At 39.7% G+C, this 18,269-nt stretch overlaps 1 protein-coding gene across 2 annotated transcripts in view; it reads right to left on the bottom strand.

Moving 5' to 3' along the window:
* The window catches only part of DCXR (dicarbonyl and L-xylulose reductase), a 513,647-nt gene that overhangs the window by 189,442 nt on the left and 305,936 nt on the right, over positions 1 to 18,269 (bottom strand). For both annotated transcript variants that reach the window (XM_044068213.1, XR_006364447.1), the window contains exon 3: positions 3,143 to 3,297. In XM_044068213.1, the coding sequence (XP_043924148.1) occupies positions 3,143 to 3,297 (155 nt within the window). The remainder of the gene's footprint in view (positions 1 to 3,142; positions 3,298 to 18,269) is intronic.

Here is an 18,269-nt window from a genome sequence, read left to right as displayed (position 1 = left end):
AGGGTTTAATGCTTAACTGAGTAGGTCTGAAGACACCCTCTGAAGCTGTGGGTTGCTCAGCTACTCCGGATCCTTCTGAATGGTTAGTCTCTTGTAGGCTGAATAACTTGTGCGTCCGAAGGCCCAGCCATCTCCACGTGGGAGTCAGAGGCGGCCTGTGGTTCTACAGAAGCGGTCGTCAGGGGCTGCGAAGGCGCCTCGCTGAAAACCGGAGAACCGGCGACTGGCCTAGAAGAGGCTTTGTCGTCAGTTTTGGGCCTCGGATGCCTATCCTTGTCTTTGTGCTTTTTGTGTATTCCGGTCAGAAGTTCCGACGGCATGGCAGAATTGAATTTTCTACCAAAATAATGTCGGGCAAAATCAAACCGACGTTTAATAGTGCGCTTGTTAAACCAAGCACAAAACCGACAACCAGTGACATCGTGGTCTGGGCCTAGGCATGGGATACAATAGGAATGGAAATTCTTATGAGGCATTTGCTTCCCACAAGAAATACAGTTATTAACTTTTACTGACATCGGTCTGAGGCAAGAAAATGTTTCCCCAACAGGGTACTTAGCTTCTGGATTCGGAATGAAAATCTCAGGAAACGGCCGACCGGCACTTGCGAACTGCTTTTGCTTCGGGCACCGCCCGGCAAGAAAGACTGAGGAAAATGGCATTGGCTGCATCTTATATACCCCTGTCGCACTGCATTCAGGGAGGAGGCGACAGCAACCGACGCCAGACCAAGACTTTGGAACTCAGGCCGACTGGGGAACCGCCTGATGGCAGGATAACCCAAGTGTAATGACTGCAGCAGTGTAACATGATGAACATCAGGCAAGAGGGAGTGGGAATTTACTGAAGAAAACTGGCAAAGGAACCAAAGTATTGGTAGCAAAGAACAAGAGAGGGAAAGGTAACAGAATGGGAAGAGGTCAAGACGACATCTGGACTTCAGGCTAGAGAATGCCTTCCCTATCAGAAACTGACCGAAGAGTATAGGCAGACAGAGATAGGAGAATTCTAAGTGAAAGACCTGCCCTGGTAGAGTTCTTAGCTAAACCTAGAACACAAGCTGCTGTTAAAAAAGGATAATTAGCAGAGCATGTGAAATATTGTACAATATCTATAGAAATCAATCACAGGAGGTTATAAAAGATTGGGAAGACAGACTGAATAACATTTCACAAGGAAACAATGGGAGGGTATATGAATGGCGAAAATATGCAACAAGGTCTAGATGATTTTAGATTTTTTCTTGGAGGTGTTTGCATAGGTATTTTTATACCCCATGCAGACTCCAAAGAATTTTTCCTCAGCTAGATGGCAAAAGTTGGAGGCATGATGGGGAAGAAAGAGATAACTTGGAACATACGTTTTGGGAGTATAAAGAGTTGGCAGACTTTAAAAATTCCCTACAGAGTACTCCGTTAGAAATACTGGGTGAGCAAATAGGTGTAACTAAGGAAATGAATCTTCTGATCTGAGACATGGGATCTAACTTGCCTAGACATAGTAAGATCTTGTTACGTTTCATTTATTTATTTTATTTGTATTTGTTTTCTGGGATAAAGCACTGATCTCCATGGACCATTTTCAGACTCAGTCCAGGAGTGGTGTCTGGTTAATTGAATTGCTCAGAGTCAAAACCAACGCCCAAGACACCAAATGTTACCAAAAAAGTCACAAACCACAATACCAAAACAGTGCCTTTCAACCAGGACTGAACACTGCTCGCAAAATCAGCATTCACACAAACAGTAAAAACATACAAAAGTTAGGAACACTGGGAGTAAAATATGGTACTCCAACTAAAATTAAAAAAAGTTTCTTTAAATGTTTTTTTTTTTTTTTATTTTAGTTGGAGTACCGTTTTTTCCTTCCAGTGTTCCAGACTTTTACATTTTTTACCATTTATGTGAATGCTGATTTTGCAAGCGGTGTGCAGTTCTGGTGTTGTGGTTTGTTACCAAAAAAGTAGAAAACCAAGACCTAAAGTAACAGTGTGATTCGAGAGAAACAGGAACACAGGACCTTCGCCAGAAATATTAAAATACCAGCATTTTATTCATCCATTAACACAGGAACTCACTACTCAGAGTCACACAGTTGGGCAACGGAGGCTGAGGAAATGAAAACTTGCACCACTATGCCTATGTCTTAAGTGATAATTCAATAAAGGTATTACAAAAATATGCGCCAGGAAGTCTGAACATATTTATCTGAAATGTTTTCAGATACTTATTTTTAACTTTATATTAATGCATATTTTACATAGTACATTATAACAAAGTGTCTTCAGTCTTTCATTTATAAGTTGAAATTTATTTTATTTAGCTCTTGTTTTTTTAAGTTTTAATATCTGCTACAAAGCACTGTAAAAAGTTGGGTTGAGATGATTAATTAACATATATTGTTCTTCCCTGCATCTGACAGTAGTACAGTACAGCAAAAGGAGGTCATGTCCAGACCTGAGGCTCCTGCAGCAATAAGTCTTCTAATGCCAACTGCTTCCAAACGCTTCTATGTTGAACAGTACACAGCCATTTACAAGGTGCACAGTAATCCTGAACAAGCAACAGTATTGATTAAAGATTACTAAACATACCTTAAACCATTTCCATAATTCTCTCATGGATACAAATATATAAATTTAGCATTACCTTCACATATACACCATTTCAGTATATGAAAACATAAATAAGCAAAAAAAGGAAAAAAAAAACAGAAATAGCTAGTGTAATGAGCACAAGACAATTAAATCGTGCAGTAAAATAAATAGTTTTGGTACAGAGCCAAAAGTAGGGCTTAATAGTAACCTTCTACACAATTACTTATTAATACACCAAGAAGGTAGAATTAAATGGCACATTCTTACAGAAACCGGCAACATGCCCACTGGGAAGAATAGTCAACCCTCAACCCCTTCCAAATGGTTCAAGCAGAACAATACCCATATTCCAACTTTTGAAAATGTGAAAGTGAATGAAAGCTTTGCAAAAACAATATTTTTTTTCTAAATAAGAGATGTGTCTGGAAATTATGAAAATGAAGTTCCTGCATCTCCATGGAAACAACCAATGGGACACCATAAGGCTAGCTGGGTCACACATCCTCAGCCCTCCCCCTGACTACATGTGCTACCTTCCTTTCTTACCTGTCAAAGGCATCTGGGGTGATATCCAAGAATGACTGAAGCACACCGACACCGGCATTGTTGACAAGCAGATTGACTGGACCAATGTCTTTCAGAGCTGCAGCTGTAGCATCCCAGTTAGCCAAATCCACACAGACTGTCTGTATGCCAGGGCACTAAGAAAGAAAAAAAAAAAAAGACAGGCATTACTTTACACAGAATTGCCTTTCAGTGCACAGAAAGTTTCAGTGGTTACTGCATAGTTCTCCAAACCATTTACAGGTATTTGAAACATATGCAGAAATCACATCTAGAGACTTCAATTCTATACGGAAACTGGAAAAATGAACATTATTTTATTTTGTCTTTGTTGACTGGGAAATTAACTGACTTAGTATTGTTCTTTTTCAGCAGAGGCGTGGGGAGAAAAGCTCCAGCGCAATACTTTGGCACAACATACACAACTTGTACAACATATGTTACAGTCAAATAACATAGGATACAGAAATTGTACAGCCGTTAACAATCAATCAAGATAGCACATCATATATCATTTTTTTGTACATTACACAGTAGGTTACATGCCTGGAAGAAATGCGAGCATATATTTCATAGATAGCATTATATTTAAGATTGTCAGCAAACAATGATGGATTGCAAGTACAACATTTGAGTGTTTTGTATGGTAACAGACTACACTTGAAGATGAAAATTATACAGAAGTATGCCGTAGCACAAAATAGAAAGGCCTAGTTTTATGTATAAAATGAAAAGGTACAGCTATGATGCTATTAAAGAAATTAGGGGAGGAGAAAAACATACAAAAGTATGAAGGTAGCAAGGATTAGTGTTAAGTACAGAAAGAAAAAGGAAAGGGTATGATGCTGTTTAAGAATTAGGAGTTACTGGGAAAAGTACGCTGTTAGTCTGTGGGGGTATATGTGATGAAAAGCCTGTCCAATTAGGTTTACAGAGAGAGTGAGCAGTGGTAGTAGAGTGATAATAACTTGGTTTTGATGGAAGGAAAAAGTGAAAAGAGGGAATCTTGGAAAGCTTAGTCTAGAGAATGACATCACCACATCTATGACTGGCTTAAATGTTGCTTAAGCATTTTTTAAACTGGAATATTTTTCAACTAGTTCTTCTGGAACATTATTCCAGATTTTTGAGACATACTATGAGTATAGTGAGCCTTCTGATGAGTTATGTGACCTGCTTATAGATTTATCTCCACAGCAGAGGTCCCTATTTGGGCAGCAGAGTTTGAGTGCACCTTTTAGTGCTCAACATTGTGCTGGTGAGTATATAAAATTCTGTGTAGTTAGTAATTGTGTGCACATTAATTAGCTGAAAAGTTCAAGTCGGTTTAGTAGATTTAGGGTATGACAATATGTCCTAAAGATAATATTTTCTGCAAATTTTGCAATTTTGTTGTAGCAGAGGAAAGTCTGGCTGAGTGTGTGGTGTTTAAGTTAGTAAGGTTTGGTGAAGCATGCAGTACTGACAGAAGTAAGCAGGCTGAAGATAACAGTTTTCTTGTTGAATCAGTAAAGTACTGTATGGCCCAAATGACGGAATCTAGTTTCTGATTAGTTTTTTGATTGCTTATAAAATGTGTTTGAGGTTGTTGTCAATTGTAATGCCTAGTAATTTTGCCTGGGTCACTGTTTCAGTGTCTGTTTTATTGGATGAAGATATGTTAAATGACTTGTTTTGCCTGGGGTATGAATTAGATAATGCAGCAAAACCATTCAAGGAATAAAAACAGACAAGCACCACAAGGAAGAAAACCAGAGGGGAGGATATAATTTGCCCACAAAAAAAAAACAAACAAAAAAAGGCAAGAAGAATAACACTAGCCAGAGTACGACCCCAGAGTGGCAGAGTAATGACACCCAACCAGGGGAAGAAATCAGAGAGAGGAAGGATAACAGCAGTCATGTTAACGAATTGCTCAGCAATAGATCACTCTGACACAGTAATGACAAGAGTTTTGGTAAAGAATTATATGGACAAAAAGGCAATAGCGCTGTCAGTGGGAAACTCACTTATCTTTAGCTTTTCGTATCGTCAAACGTATTTTTCATTCAGAATCCTATGCCCCATAACCAGTCTTCATCAACACCTGAATAGTTTTACTAGCATCTCTTAGCTGTATACATTATTTTGTGACACTGTTCATCCCCCATCTATATACTTCTGATATATAAAACTTACAATAGCCATAATTGTCTCTTAACTTGCTTTAGCCCCACCTCTTAACTACAATAGTAACATTTTCTACTCTACCTAATTACTTTCCTTTCGCCTCCTTTTTTACTTCTATGCACATGACCTGTCTGACAAACCCACTAATAAAACTCCACAAATGTTCAACATCGGCTAATGCATAGCTATTTTTTATACTGTCACAGGATGGCACAGTGGTGCAGCAGTTGCACTGTTGCCTCACAGCAAGAGGTTCTCTGGTTTGATTCTCGGCTGGGGTGCCTTATGTGCGGAGTCTGCGTGTCCTCCCTGCATTCGTGTGGGTTTCCTCTGGGTGCTCGAGTTTCCTCCCAAATTACAAAGACATGCGTCTGGAGCATTTCTCCCCGGGCCTCTGCCAAAAATTGGCTTTGTTCCAAGTCTGACTTTCCTGGTAAATAAATAATAAATAATAAGTAGTTGATCTTTTTTTATATGAATGTAATCTACTTAGGAAATGTATGTATGTCTGTTAATGTATATTATATAATGTCTGCTCTTGTATCACTGAATGTTTAAAAATGTGTGTAAACGTGTAGGAGCTTCTCTCTCCTGGCCTCTACTGAAAAGGGTTTTTTGATTAAACCCAGTCAGACAAACCTAGTAAACAAAAGCAAAATAAAATAAACCAGGTGCTACTCGAGATGATCAACCAGAATGGCAATGCAGGAAAAAAAGAGGTTATGTACTCACCATAACGTTCCATCTGAGTAGTTCTACTTCATTTGTCTTCACCTTTGGGATATCTGATCCGAGCCGGCAATCTTACTAGCATCTGCTACGAGCTCCTTCCCTTACCCATAATACACCTCCACTACCTTCCAACCCCCACATCGAGTTTGCTGATTCTTATACTGATAACCCGACTTGAAAAAATACTTGTGACTTATAACTGCAGCCCGTAGGCTGTCCATATGACAAGATCCGGGGAAGGAGGGAGGGACAGTTAAAGACAAATGAAGTAGAACTACTCAGATTTAACTTTATGGTGACTACATAACTTCTTTATCTGAAGTAGTTTACTCCATTTGGTTTTCAACCTGTCTCCCCAGCTACTAAACTCCTGGGTGGCCCTCATGTAAGGATATTTTGGAGCACCATGGAACCAAAGGATGCTCTTCTTCTGAAAGTCAAATCCAATTTGTAATGAGAAATAAATGTATGAGATGAGGACCAAGTAGCTGCAGAACAAATATCATCCAGAGACTCTAGATCAAAATGCCGCAGACGTAGCCTATGGACCTAGTGGAATGAGCTTTCACCTGACCTGGAGGAGACATGAGTCTGTTCTTATAGACCTGAAGGATGCATGAAGAAATCCACCTAGCAATAATGACATTAGAGATAGGTTTACCCAAAAAGGGGTTTATAGAAGGATACAAGCAACTGATCGGATTTACGTAAATTTTTTGTCCTCTGTAAATAGAATCGTAACAGTCTATGAACATCCCAGCAGATGGAGTTTGTAATCCATCTTGTTAGCAAAATTATGAAAGAAAACTGGTAACTTGATGGTTTGATCGATATTAACTGGTGACGCCACCTTGGGAAGAAAGGATGGATTGGTCCGATGGGAAACCCGATCTTTGTGGAAAATCATATAAGGAACTTTGATGGACAAGGCCTGCAGTTCTGAAACCCTTTTTGCAGAGGTAATAGCCACCAGAAATGCTGTTTTTCAAGATAAGAATTTTACATCTGTGGTTGCAGCGGGTTCAAAAGGTGGAGCGACCAGAGTTTGAAGAACCAAAGTAAGGTCCCATGGAGAAACAGGATCCTTGACCGGGGGGTCATTACAGAAAAGTCCCTTTGATAAAGGCTTTACACAGCCTGGAGGAGGCCAGAGAGGCAGAATTCTCACCCACATGAAAATGAGGAATAGCAGCCAATTGAACCTTCACAGTAGAAGAATTAGCTCCGTGTTGAAAAATATCAGCTAGAAAATCAGGAATGGCAGAAATAGGAGCCATGAAGGGGTCTAAACTCCTTTGAGAGGCCCAAAAAGAAAAACGTTTCCATTTACTGCAATAAACCTTCCTGGCAGAAGACTTATGAACAGCCACCAGAATAGACCTAACTGAAGACGATAATCCAGAAGTCCTAGTGATCATGGGAACTGGAGCAGCCAAGTTGTGAGCTTCAAACTGTCCAGGTTCAGATGAGGAACCCCGATGGGTGTGAAATCAGATCCTGAATGGGATCCAAGATCCAAGGCGGAGCCAGAAGGTGAGACCAAAGGAAGTAAAACCATAGCTGGTGAGGCCAGAATGGGGCAATGAGGATCACTTTCTCCCCAGTCGACGAACTTTCTGTAGAAACCTCGGAATAAGAGGTACTGGAGACTAAGCATACAGAAGACCAAGCATGGACTAGAGCATCTCTGGGGGACTCCCCCGGCAGGGGGTTCAGAGTGAAAAACTCACTGCACTTCGCATTGGAAGGAGATGCAAAAAAATCGCAGCAAGGCTGACCCCACTCGAGGAAGATCTGCTCCGCTACTGAAAGATTCAGAGACCACTCATAAGGCATCAGAATAGTCTGACTTAACCTGTCCACCAGAATGTTGGACCGTCCCGGAATGTGCGTTGCAATAAGAAAGCGACCGGTGGAGATTGCCCATTCCCATACTCTCATGGCCTTGAGACAAAGGGGGTAAGACCTGGCCCCTCCCTGTTTGTTGATATATCAGACTACTGACATGTTGTCTGACTGAATTGCAATGGTTCCCAGAGGAAGAAAGGCAAGAAGGGCCTGCAACGCTAAAAGGACCGCCCTCATCTCTAGAACGTTTATGTGCAAGTTGGTCTCTACAGGGGACCACAGCCCTTGGACTGTCCTGCCAGAACAATGCCCCCCCACCCAAGTTTAGAGGCATCCGTGGTCACTGTGGCTTGGGCTTGGGCAGGGGCTGGAACAAAGGGTCAGCTCCCCAAAATGTCTGGAGAACACATTCACCATATGAGGAACGACAGACTCAACTGAGTTGTATCGTGTACGACAATGGAAGTTCCAACAAGGACCAATGTATAGCTAGTGTCCCTGTAAAATTCTCATATGTAACCGGGCACACGGGAGAAGCGTTACAGTTGCCATTACTGAACCTAAAGCCCTCAACACTGATTCCGCCATTGGAAGAAGAAAGGGGAACCTACACTATCACTATCCTGAAATTAGTAGAGAAAAAGGCTTTCTAAAAGCTTTAATACCCACTTACTACCTGGAGCTCTGGAGATCACGATGCTTCAGCTAGCCACGACAAATGAGATCTGGGTGTTGGAAGGTAGTGGAGGTGTACTGTGGGTAAGGGGAGGAGCTTGGAGCAGATGCTACTAAGATTGCAGGCTTGGATTCAATATGGATCCGGTATCCCAAAGATTGAAGACCAAATGAAGTAAACTACTTCAGATCCATTGAGAGCACACAGGATTAGATGAGCAGGATAATACTCAGCACCCATGAGGAATCTGAGGCAGTGTAATGGCATCATCCAATAGCTAGCACAAAGGAGCAGGGGTGGGGTGCCCATCTGTACAGCCAAAGATCTGGGCTCTTATCAGGGGCTCTACTGCTGAACGGCTACTGGGCAAGAGATAAGACATTCCTTTCACCTACTTGCATCTACCAGTGGGAGGGAGACAGGGGTTGTCCAAGGAGCATGCACTCCACCAGTTAAGTCTCCGGAGGGGATCTGATATACAAGACAAAAAATTTCTGTTTTCAAGGAAGCAGGGTTGCCAGAGGGGCTATGGTACTTGCATGAATTAGCAAGCGACATACACTCACTGCGCCCAATGAATATCTACCCCTTGGGCATTTGCTGAGACATTAGGAAGTTAAGAAGTTTAAGTAATGAAGGCAAATGGGATGCTAAAAGCCAAGCACAGTAAAGACAGCTTTCACTGTAAGAATTCCACCAAGAACCAGGGAGAGTTACGATACTACCCAGGTGTGGAATCAGACAGACAGTAAAACTACATAAGGGATGCAATTATGTAACAGAATAAGACCACTGAAGGCATGGAAGACAAGGCTAATTATAAAATATGAAGTGACAAATCAGATATTCAGGTAGGATAACACCACCAGCCAGGACAAGGAATTACATACGCAGGGTAATGTCACCACTGAGGGTAAAGAACTAGGCAGGCAGGATAACTACACCACCCAGGGTAAGAAACTAGATAGGTAGGGGAAGTGCTAAGCAATTAGGCTAAATGTCATCAAGGCCAAGGAACTAGAGAGGCAGGGTAAGAAAATGGCTGATAGCTCTTAAGTCTGTGCAGTAAGTTTCAGGAGGCTTTATCATTGAACGAATATCTTTACTAAAAAAGACATTCAAAAACTATTGGATAAAACACACTAAAACTACAATTCAGACTTCCATGCATTTTACCCCAAATGGCTAAGACTGGTAATGGTACTACCATTATAGTAAGAAACCACAGAGGATAATGAATCAGACATAAAAAGAAATTATATTACACAAGTTAAGGAACCAGATAGGTAGGCTGATAAATTCACACAGAAAAAGGAGTTACAAAGATGTAGTAATAATACCACTAGGGTGGTGATGGCGACCCTATAACACGTGTGTCAAAGGTACAACATTTTGGGTGACACATCAGCATTCACCAACACCCGAGTTACGAAAGAAACTGAATGAACAAAAATACAAGAAATGTGTGACCCTGCACTTATCTATTAAAATTCAGCAACAAAAAAGTCACTAATTGATGTTAATCAAATCAAGTGCAACAGGTTTCAAGCTTTTTCAGTTCAATTCAAAATTACTATTAAAAGTAGGATAATTTTTTGGTGCACTGCACGCGTATCATTTTTTCTATTGTAAGTAACTGACTTTTCTTTTCCTTTTATAATATATAGCATCACACATGATTGGACTGTATTTTTTTAAATAAATACGTAAAGAATTGTTTCTCTCTTGTTCGGTGTGTGTGTGGGCGGGGGGGTGATATGCCAGCAGAGTAAAGATAGGCATTTTCTGAATTTTTAACATATCGACCCAAAAAGTTGACCTTTACTGACCTTGGGTGAGAAATTAGGCAAGAAAATTAAACTGCCAAGGAAATATGATTAAGCAGCATTCAAAAATAACATTACTTCTGTTGAAATAACATAGAAAACTAAACTCCAATGCAAGCATGAACTGATGTGCTTGAAAGATTTTGCAATCCAAACCATCTCCTGATAAAGCAACTGTGCTGACATAAGGTAGTAAACAACTTGTGAATCCTAATAGAGTTTATAACAAAAACCTGTCTAAATTTATAAATTAAAATATATTTGTTTTTAGATGCACCTTTTATATTTTCATATAATTAAATATAACGTGCATTTTACATATAAATGGAGCTTCAAAATTAATTAAGATGAAAATCAATGCAATATAATGCATTCATCTAAGCGTTTAAAATCTCTTCTGAATACTTGCGTGTTTAACTGCACAAGTCCCTGTTTCAAAAGTAGGAAAAAGACAAGTAATTCAAATCCCAACATCATTTAATTACACAAGTCCCTGTTTCAAAACTAGGAACAAAGCAAACAATTCAAATCCCAAATCCAACACTTCCTATATGCCCTGGGAGACTGTGCATCCTACTTTATATAACCTTCCACTTTTTTAAATTTTACATTCGATATAAACACTTTTGGTTCCTAAGAAAGTTACATTTCCAAGTGGTATGCTGCTAAGATGTCTGGCAGTTAATGCAGAGGATTAAGGCACTGAGTTTTTAGGACCTGCTGCCTGTAGTGCAGAATACAAGGTCAGGGGTACATGTCCAGACTGTAATCTCTGCTTAGAATCTCTTTTAGAGACTGTGGATCTATGAAGGCACTTGCTTTCAAGGAGGCAGCTCTGACTGAGGTAATGTCAGTTGTGGATGTGGGAGACATGCTGTTATAGCAGACACTCACTTCACACCTATCTCCTGGGCTTCAGCATGCAAGAATAAGAGAAACCCCTGCATCCCAATAACAGCATTGCCCCTGCTACTTAGTCTGCACTAAAGAGAATTAATGTATTGTAGGACTTCATATCCTTGGAATGAACAGGCCAACACAGTGAATGGAGGGAAAATTTCAAAAGTCTAGACCAAACCTGGACTGGTTTGCAATGGAAGCATTAGTAAAAACAGATGCAGAAACACCTACTCATTTATTTTTGAGATGTGCATAAGCAATTTGCCATTTCCTTTAACAAGTCTTGATATCCACATTCTGCATCCACATCCTATTGAAAAATTTCCATTTCTTTAGCAGATGTTTAATATTTTGGGCATTTTTATTTATTTATATAATCAGGTAAATGGACTAATCCATAAACACTTTTAGCAAAAGTCAGGGACTGAGACGAGATGCAATAAAGATGTAAACACACACACAGAATAACAATTAAATGCACTTTTTTTACACTCCCCCCAGCAGGACTAAGCCTGATAACTCCTCTACTTACATCCAATCATCCCATTTTTTTCTACGACACCCTGGTATCCCCAGGGTAGGTCAGCACCCTATGTCCCATTTGTGCCTGCCTGGGAATCCAGATCATCTTTTCCACTCTACAGCGAGAATCAAATGATAGACAGCAGGCCAGCTTGCTGGTCCTGGTGGGCTGCCCACTCTTCTCCCAGTACAGCAACCCTCTCCCCTGCAGCAACTCTTCTCAGCAACATTATTACTGCCTACCAAGGAAGCATGCCTCTGCATGACGAGTTCCCCTTAGCTTACTGCATTCGGCAGAGACAGTATGCTAGGCTAGAAATACAATGAGTGCAACACTTAGTGCTCCAGCTACATGTCATTCATGTGGCAAGCCAGATCTGACCCCCCCCCCAGGATGGGTAAACAATCCCCATTCACCTCTGCCAGCTCCTACAGGCACCAGAGATGCTATCCAAACTCAAGTCAAATGTAACATAGTTGAAGAATTCTCCCTTATAAGCCTCAGAGCCGACTAATAATTTGATACAATATTAAAAGCTTTATGCACGTCATTCTTGAAAATTGTTAGGTACAACTGGAATGGTGTCCAAATAGGATGCATCAGTAGTTGCTGACTGTTCACTACAAATGAAATAAAGTAACATTTACATACATTAGAATGCAGTGAGAATCACAAAAACTGAATTCTGTAAACTGCAAATTAAAATTTTGTTAAGGAGAATAAAGCAAAGAGTGACAGCTTAGTGGAAAACTTCACCGTAAAAATCTGACATATGCTTTTTTCAGTATATATTGATCCTCTCTGCTATACTAATGCATCAGAAAGACTAACAATTTCTTATACCTCCATCATGAGGTCTGCAACTTTGATGAGATTTGTGACACCTTTATACGACTCATCCTAGAAATCATAAGGGAGTTTTTCCTTCCTTTAAATACTATGACAGTAGTAAGAGTTAATGGTTTCTCTAACTACCTCTGGAAACTGTATCAATTTTAAATTTTCACTGAATAACCTTGATTTGTGCTAATTCAGGCTATGATAAATATTTTCATAGTACACAAGTCCTTCTTCAAAACAAGCTAGATAAACAGCACAGTTCTGCTGAGCAAAATCTGTAGTCAGGTAAATGCCAAACCAACCGTCATAGTCACTTCCCAAGGTATCAAAATTTAGTTTGGGCCAATAGCTATGTTCATTCGTGAATGACAGCAGTCATTTCAAACAGATGTAAGGCTTGCAGTATTTCAGAATGTACTTAATATGCAGTTACATGGATAAAAGCATCACTTCTCTGGCCAAAAATAGAAGAACTTACCAGATTATCTAGTAATTGAAATCCCAAATCCAACACTTCCTATGCACCAAACAGCTCATTCCAATTCATCAAATGAAGGTTCATTCAAAATCTCTTTAGCTGCTTAAATGCATACTTTACTGACCTCAGCAGATTTACACCTATGTCTTGTGAAGAACCACAGACAATGGTATGGGATCTAAACAGGCAAAAACCTGTGGAACAGCTGTTCCCTTCTAGGTTGTGTGCATATATGGATGCATGCACATAATAACAACACATGACAAAACCTCCCACACATATCAGTTGTACAGTCACACAGTCAAAACTTAATTGTTAATTTTCAGCTAACCACTTAAATAAATCGACCTAGCAGACTGAGCCCGATGACTCCTCTAAGTGTACTATCAGTGACACAACAGATAGCACACACTTGCCTTTGATGCATGAGGCTGTGCATTCTATTCCCACACCAGGTAGATGGGTTCATCCCGAGGCAGTGTAGCATAAGGGGGGATGCTGCACTCATGAGTGTGTCGCCCTTCTAATATGGTGTAGAGGTCCCAGCTGCTTGAGTGGGTGGTAGCGCAGATGGACTTAAAAGATCCCAGTTTCCCTAATGCATTGGCTAAATTTCCCCTAGTAGTAGAAACACTAACTTGGGTCTCCCCTGAAAAGAGGCCAATAGCCTAGTGGTACTAACCTGGTTAACAAAGGATAAATAAATAAAAATAACAAAGTTTATAGATGTGACCATGTCGGCAGTTGACATACTAACAGCAATTATCACTCATGAAGTAACAAAAGGACAAATATGTGCAGTTCACAGCTCATTAATTATAATTAGATGTTACTAGTTTCCAACAGCCTGCCCGTGCATAGTGCTGTTTCACTGTCAATACCTTTTGCGGTATGACATCTATGATAGACTGGGGCTGAGACACAAAGAATCAAGTATTTTAACACAAATGTGCAAGACACGTTAACCTCATTAACTACAATTTAACAAAGGAAGAAGCTCAAGCCTTCTCTCCTTAGCAGGATGCCATATTCTTTTAGACGCTGTGCTCATGTCTACAGTACAGTGACAGAATCTATGTTTAATGCAGTTAGTAATCAAATGGAGTTTCCACTCTGGTGTCTCCTGAAAAACACTAGATAAGTGGCTTTCACCAAGTCAAAAATAAATAAATAAATAAAATAAAACATAAAATAAATACAAAAACATCTACCAAAGCTTCTGGGGGGAAAACAAGCCTAGCATAATATCTGTATTTATCTTGGTTCTATACAAGTGTTGTCATATCTTTTACATGAAACTGGCATCTCTAGTTTGTGGTCTGTTTATTTCTCATTAGTCAAAGTTAGGTGAGCTGGTTGTGCAACCTCTGTAGCCATGTACACACGGGAGAGGTGGGGCACTGGGTGCTATCTTCATTATCTGTGGGAAGGAAGCAAGTAAAAAATTACAAAGAAAAGCTAACAAAGTTCCTGTGCAATAAACATCAGGGTGATATCATTCTGCATTGAGCTACTCAAAGCAAGTCCACCTTATAAGAAGCAGGCCCTTCTCAACCCGAAGCAAGGGCATTTGTTGTAGCTTTGATCCTCATTTATTTTCCTGTTACATGTTTGACAAGCTAGGTGATTCCACCTTGTAAGGACAAAAGTTCTTCTACTTTCTCTGTCACCCTGACTGAAACAACTGTTACGCTTTAGCTGGTAAATACGTTAGTTCCAAGCACATACAAATAAGTCCAATGGCCATCTGCAGTGTCTCCCTATGTGTATGTTCAGATGATCGACAGCAGAGTAATACAGTCTACAAATGGCCTTAGTCTGCTCTACTGAACTGGGACCTAGGCCCCTAAGTATGGACCTAATATTTGCTGTGACTGAACTGACTCATCCCTCCCACTTGCCTCAACCACCCCACCCCCCTCAAAAACTGGCTGCCTTTTATGCCTAGGATAGTCAATTACTTTATGAGCACAAGACAGCATTTTATTACCCTGAACTTTCATTTACATATTTGGTGCATTAACACACTAGCCTCTTTACCATGATCTCCCCTATCATAAACCCTTTAGCATTATTGCTTGTGTTAAAAGGTACACTATGCAAATGTGCCTTGCAGATGCCCTAGCCACAATAATGTAAAAAAGTCACACTGTCACATTTATGTCTTGCGTCTGCAATAATTACTACTTATGAATTACTATACAAGAAAATTACAATAAAGAATTTTCCAATATACTTTCCTTTTGAACAAACACAAACAATATCTTGGAAAACATGATTATAAGCTAATAATGAAAAAAGAGGCTAAAAGGTTACTCCACTGGTTACATCTGTACCTTCTGATATTTGGTGCCAATCAACTCTGGCCCTCAGTATTTTGATACCGTGAGCTCTGCTATGGCACAAAATGATTTTCAAAACAGAAGAAGATGGAAGATAGTCCACCTGAACACTAGAAGTACAAGAAAGAAAATGCATGATTTATAAACCCGGTTAAAAGAAAAAATAAGAATGCTGAGTTGGTCCACTAACAGAAAACACAAAGACACTGGAAAACAGATGCAATGTAACACTTTTTATTGGACGAACATAGGTTTTGCAATTGCTCGAGTTGTCAGAATAATTAGGTTAGAGTGTAATATTTTTATTATACAATGACTGGCAATTAATATTCAAAATCGAGCACACCGATTGGTCAGCCCAACCAGCATGCCAGATGTAAATCCGAGAATATACCAGTGGAAAAAGGTCTGTTTGCCCGGACTTTTTTCCCATTAGTATATATCTTTCTTTTTTTTAATAAAACAACACAGCAGAAGACCTCAAATGAATGAGGGAGATGATGCAGACAAAATTAAAAGGATAATCAGGTACGAAACTTACCTGATCATCCTTTTATTTTGTATGTCCCAGCTATCTCTCATTCGTTAAATGTCTCCTGGTTTCTGATGTACCGCACAAGCATGGGAACAAAAGTCCCATACACGTGCGCAGTACATCAGAAAAAGCCCCAGGACACCATAAAAACGCAGAAGGGCAGCATGGAGGCATTATACAAAGACATTTAAGAAAAGTAAGTACTTTTTTTCTTAAATAATTTCATTATATAATAGCAATAACCAACTCTGTGGTTGTGGTATATTGAAATTTACCCACGGTTGGCTTTATTTAATCACTCGGGCTTCACCCTTGTGATTAAACCACACCAACTGTGGGTAAATCTCAATATACCACACCACATCGTCAGTTATTGGTTAAATGTGGGTAAATGTTCAATATACCACACCACTTCGTCAGTTATTGGTTAAATATCAGCTATCACATTATCTGTGCGTGAGAATAAGCTGGCTGAATGCTTATTTGTCCCTTTCCAAACCTATAGTTTCAGGTTCCAATCAAGCTAAAATTAAAACAGCCAGCATGCACCACAATGAATTTTGTACAAATAGAATGCACTGTCACATTAAAAATAAGCTAGTAATTTAATTAAGCATTGATTATTAAATATGAACTTGCTTTACAGATGAAAAACAAACATCAGGAAAAATCACTTACTTCAGTTTCCAGTACTGGCTCGTGCATTCAACATAACAGTGGTCAGTCCAAACAAAAATTATTTGATATTCATTAATCATTGGTTAGCAGAGTCTCCTTGTTTTAAGGGTATTTGATCCTTGAGAAGTTGGCCCGCATTCTGTATTTACCCTCCCTGGGAGAACCAAAAAATAAATAAATAAATAATTGAAGATAACTCCCTCCATATTCATGCTGGCTCTTCTGTAGGCCAAAGTCCAATTCAGTTACAGGTAGATTGGTGAAAATCCCTTCTGGCAAACTTCACTCAACCTCAAAGAAAATGAATCTACCTTTGTGGGTTACCAAAGTCTTGAATTAATAAGATGCAATATCACAATATTTGGTTCCCTTTTCAGAGTGCACAACGGGGTAGCAGTCAGCAAAGCATGACTGTAGAAAGAAGCATGAAAGAATATCTGAAAATTCTGACCACCTAGATCAGTTTACCTGCAAGATACATCTTCCAGCAGCAGACAGGCTTTTGAATTTCTTTGTTCTATTTCTGCAATGGGTTGAGTCTAGCTGTGGTCATAGGATTGTCTATGCTTTCTTTCACATCTTGTGAGTTTTAGCACCCCTTTCTGACCTCTCGATACGTAATGTCCAGAGCAGCATAATACTCAGTTTCAGAGCACGGTAATACTCAGTTTTTATGTATCAGATTTGAAGTCTATTCTTAGTGATGGCATCTCTATATCTATACTCCTTTTAGCAAGCTAAAAGTATATACTCAATACAGATGTTTAGAAGATGGGAGGCATTTATTTTCTGCTGGAAAAACAATTCTGAAATTGCAGGCTTTTTGTCAAAAAACTAGTAAAGAAAGTAATGGCTGCAAACCTTTCCTCCCTTGGGCCATATTTTCAGTAAAAGAAATAATGAACTGTGAAAAGAAAAACAAACTGGTACAGAGGTTAACAGGAGAAAGAGAATCAGAGGTCCACAGCTGGATTCAACCTGCCTCAGAGACAGAAAAAAATGGAATTCCAAAACCTCTCTGCTGTTGGAAGAAGATATATACTGCAGCAGAATGGATTCTGATATTCAGATTTTGAGATTTTTATTAATGTTTCTTTCCATTCATACCTGGACTGCTTTTAGCTGCCAGCTATCAGGCAGACAAACTCAACTGAAGGACTGCTGTCCTGCTATGCACTCTAAAAATTGTATCTTGTTAATTAAGAAACTGACCAACCCACAAAGGCAGAAAGGTTTTCTGGGAGGCAGAGTGAAGTGTGCCGGAGAGGCATATCTCATCAAGTCTACCGGTAACCGAGTTGAACTACAGCCTATAAAGGAGCCGGTGTGGATGTGTAAAGAAGCATTTTCAGTTTTTCTGGATTTCCCAGAGAGAGAGTGGATACAGAACATGCAAGTCTACTTCCAAGTGCTCGTCAAGGACTGAAGATCCACAAATAAGGAAAGTCTGCTGAGAAGGAACTTATGGACACACACAAGAACTTCCTTTTTGTTGCCTGGACTTACCAATGACAAATGAGATGTCAGATTGATATGTGCTAAACTGATACAAGTGATTTTTT

The sequence above is a fragment of the Protopterus annectens genome, chromosome 4.part0 (genome assembly GCF_019279795.1).
Source record: "Protopterus annectens isolate FY-2018-M chromosome 4.part0, PAN1.0, whole genome shotgun sequence".
Lineage (NCBI taxonomy): Eukaryota > Metazoa > Chordata > Ceratodontiformes > Protopteridae > Protopterus > Protopterus annectens.
This window is presented reverse-complemented; position numbering and strand designations above follow the sequence as displayed.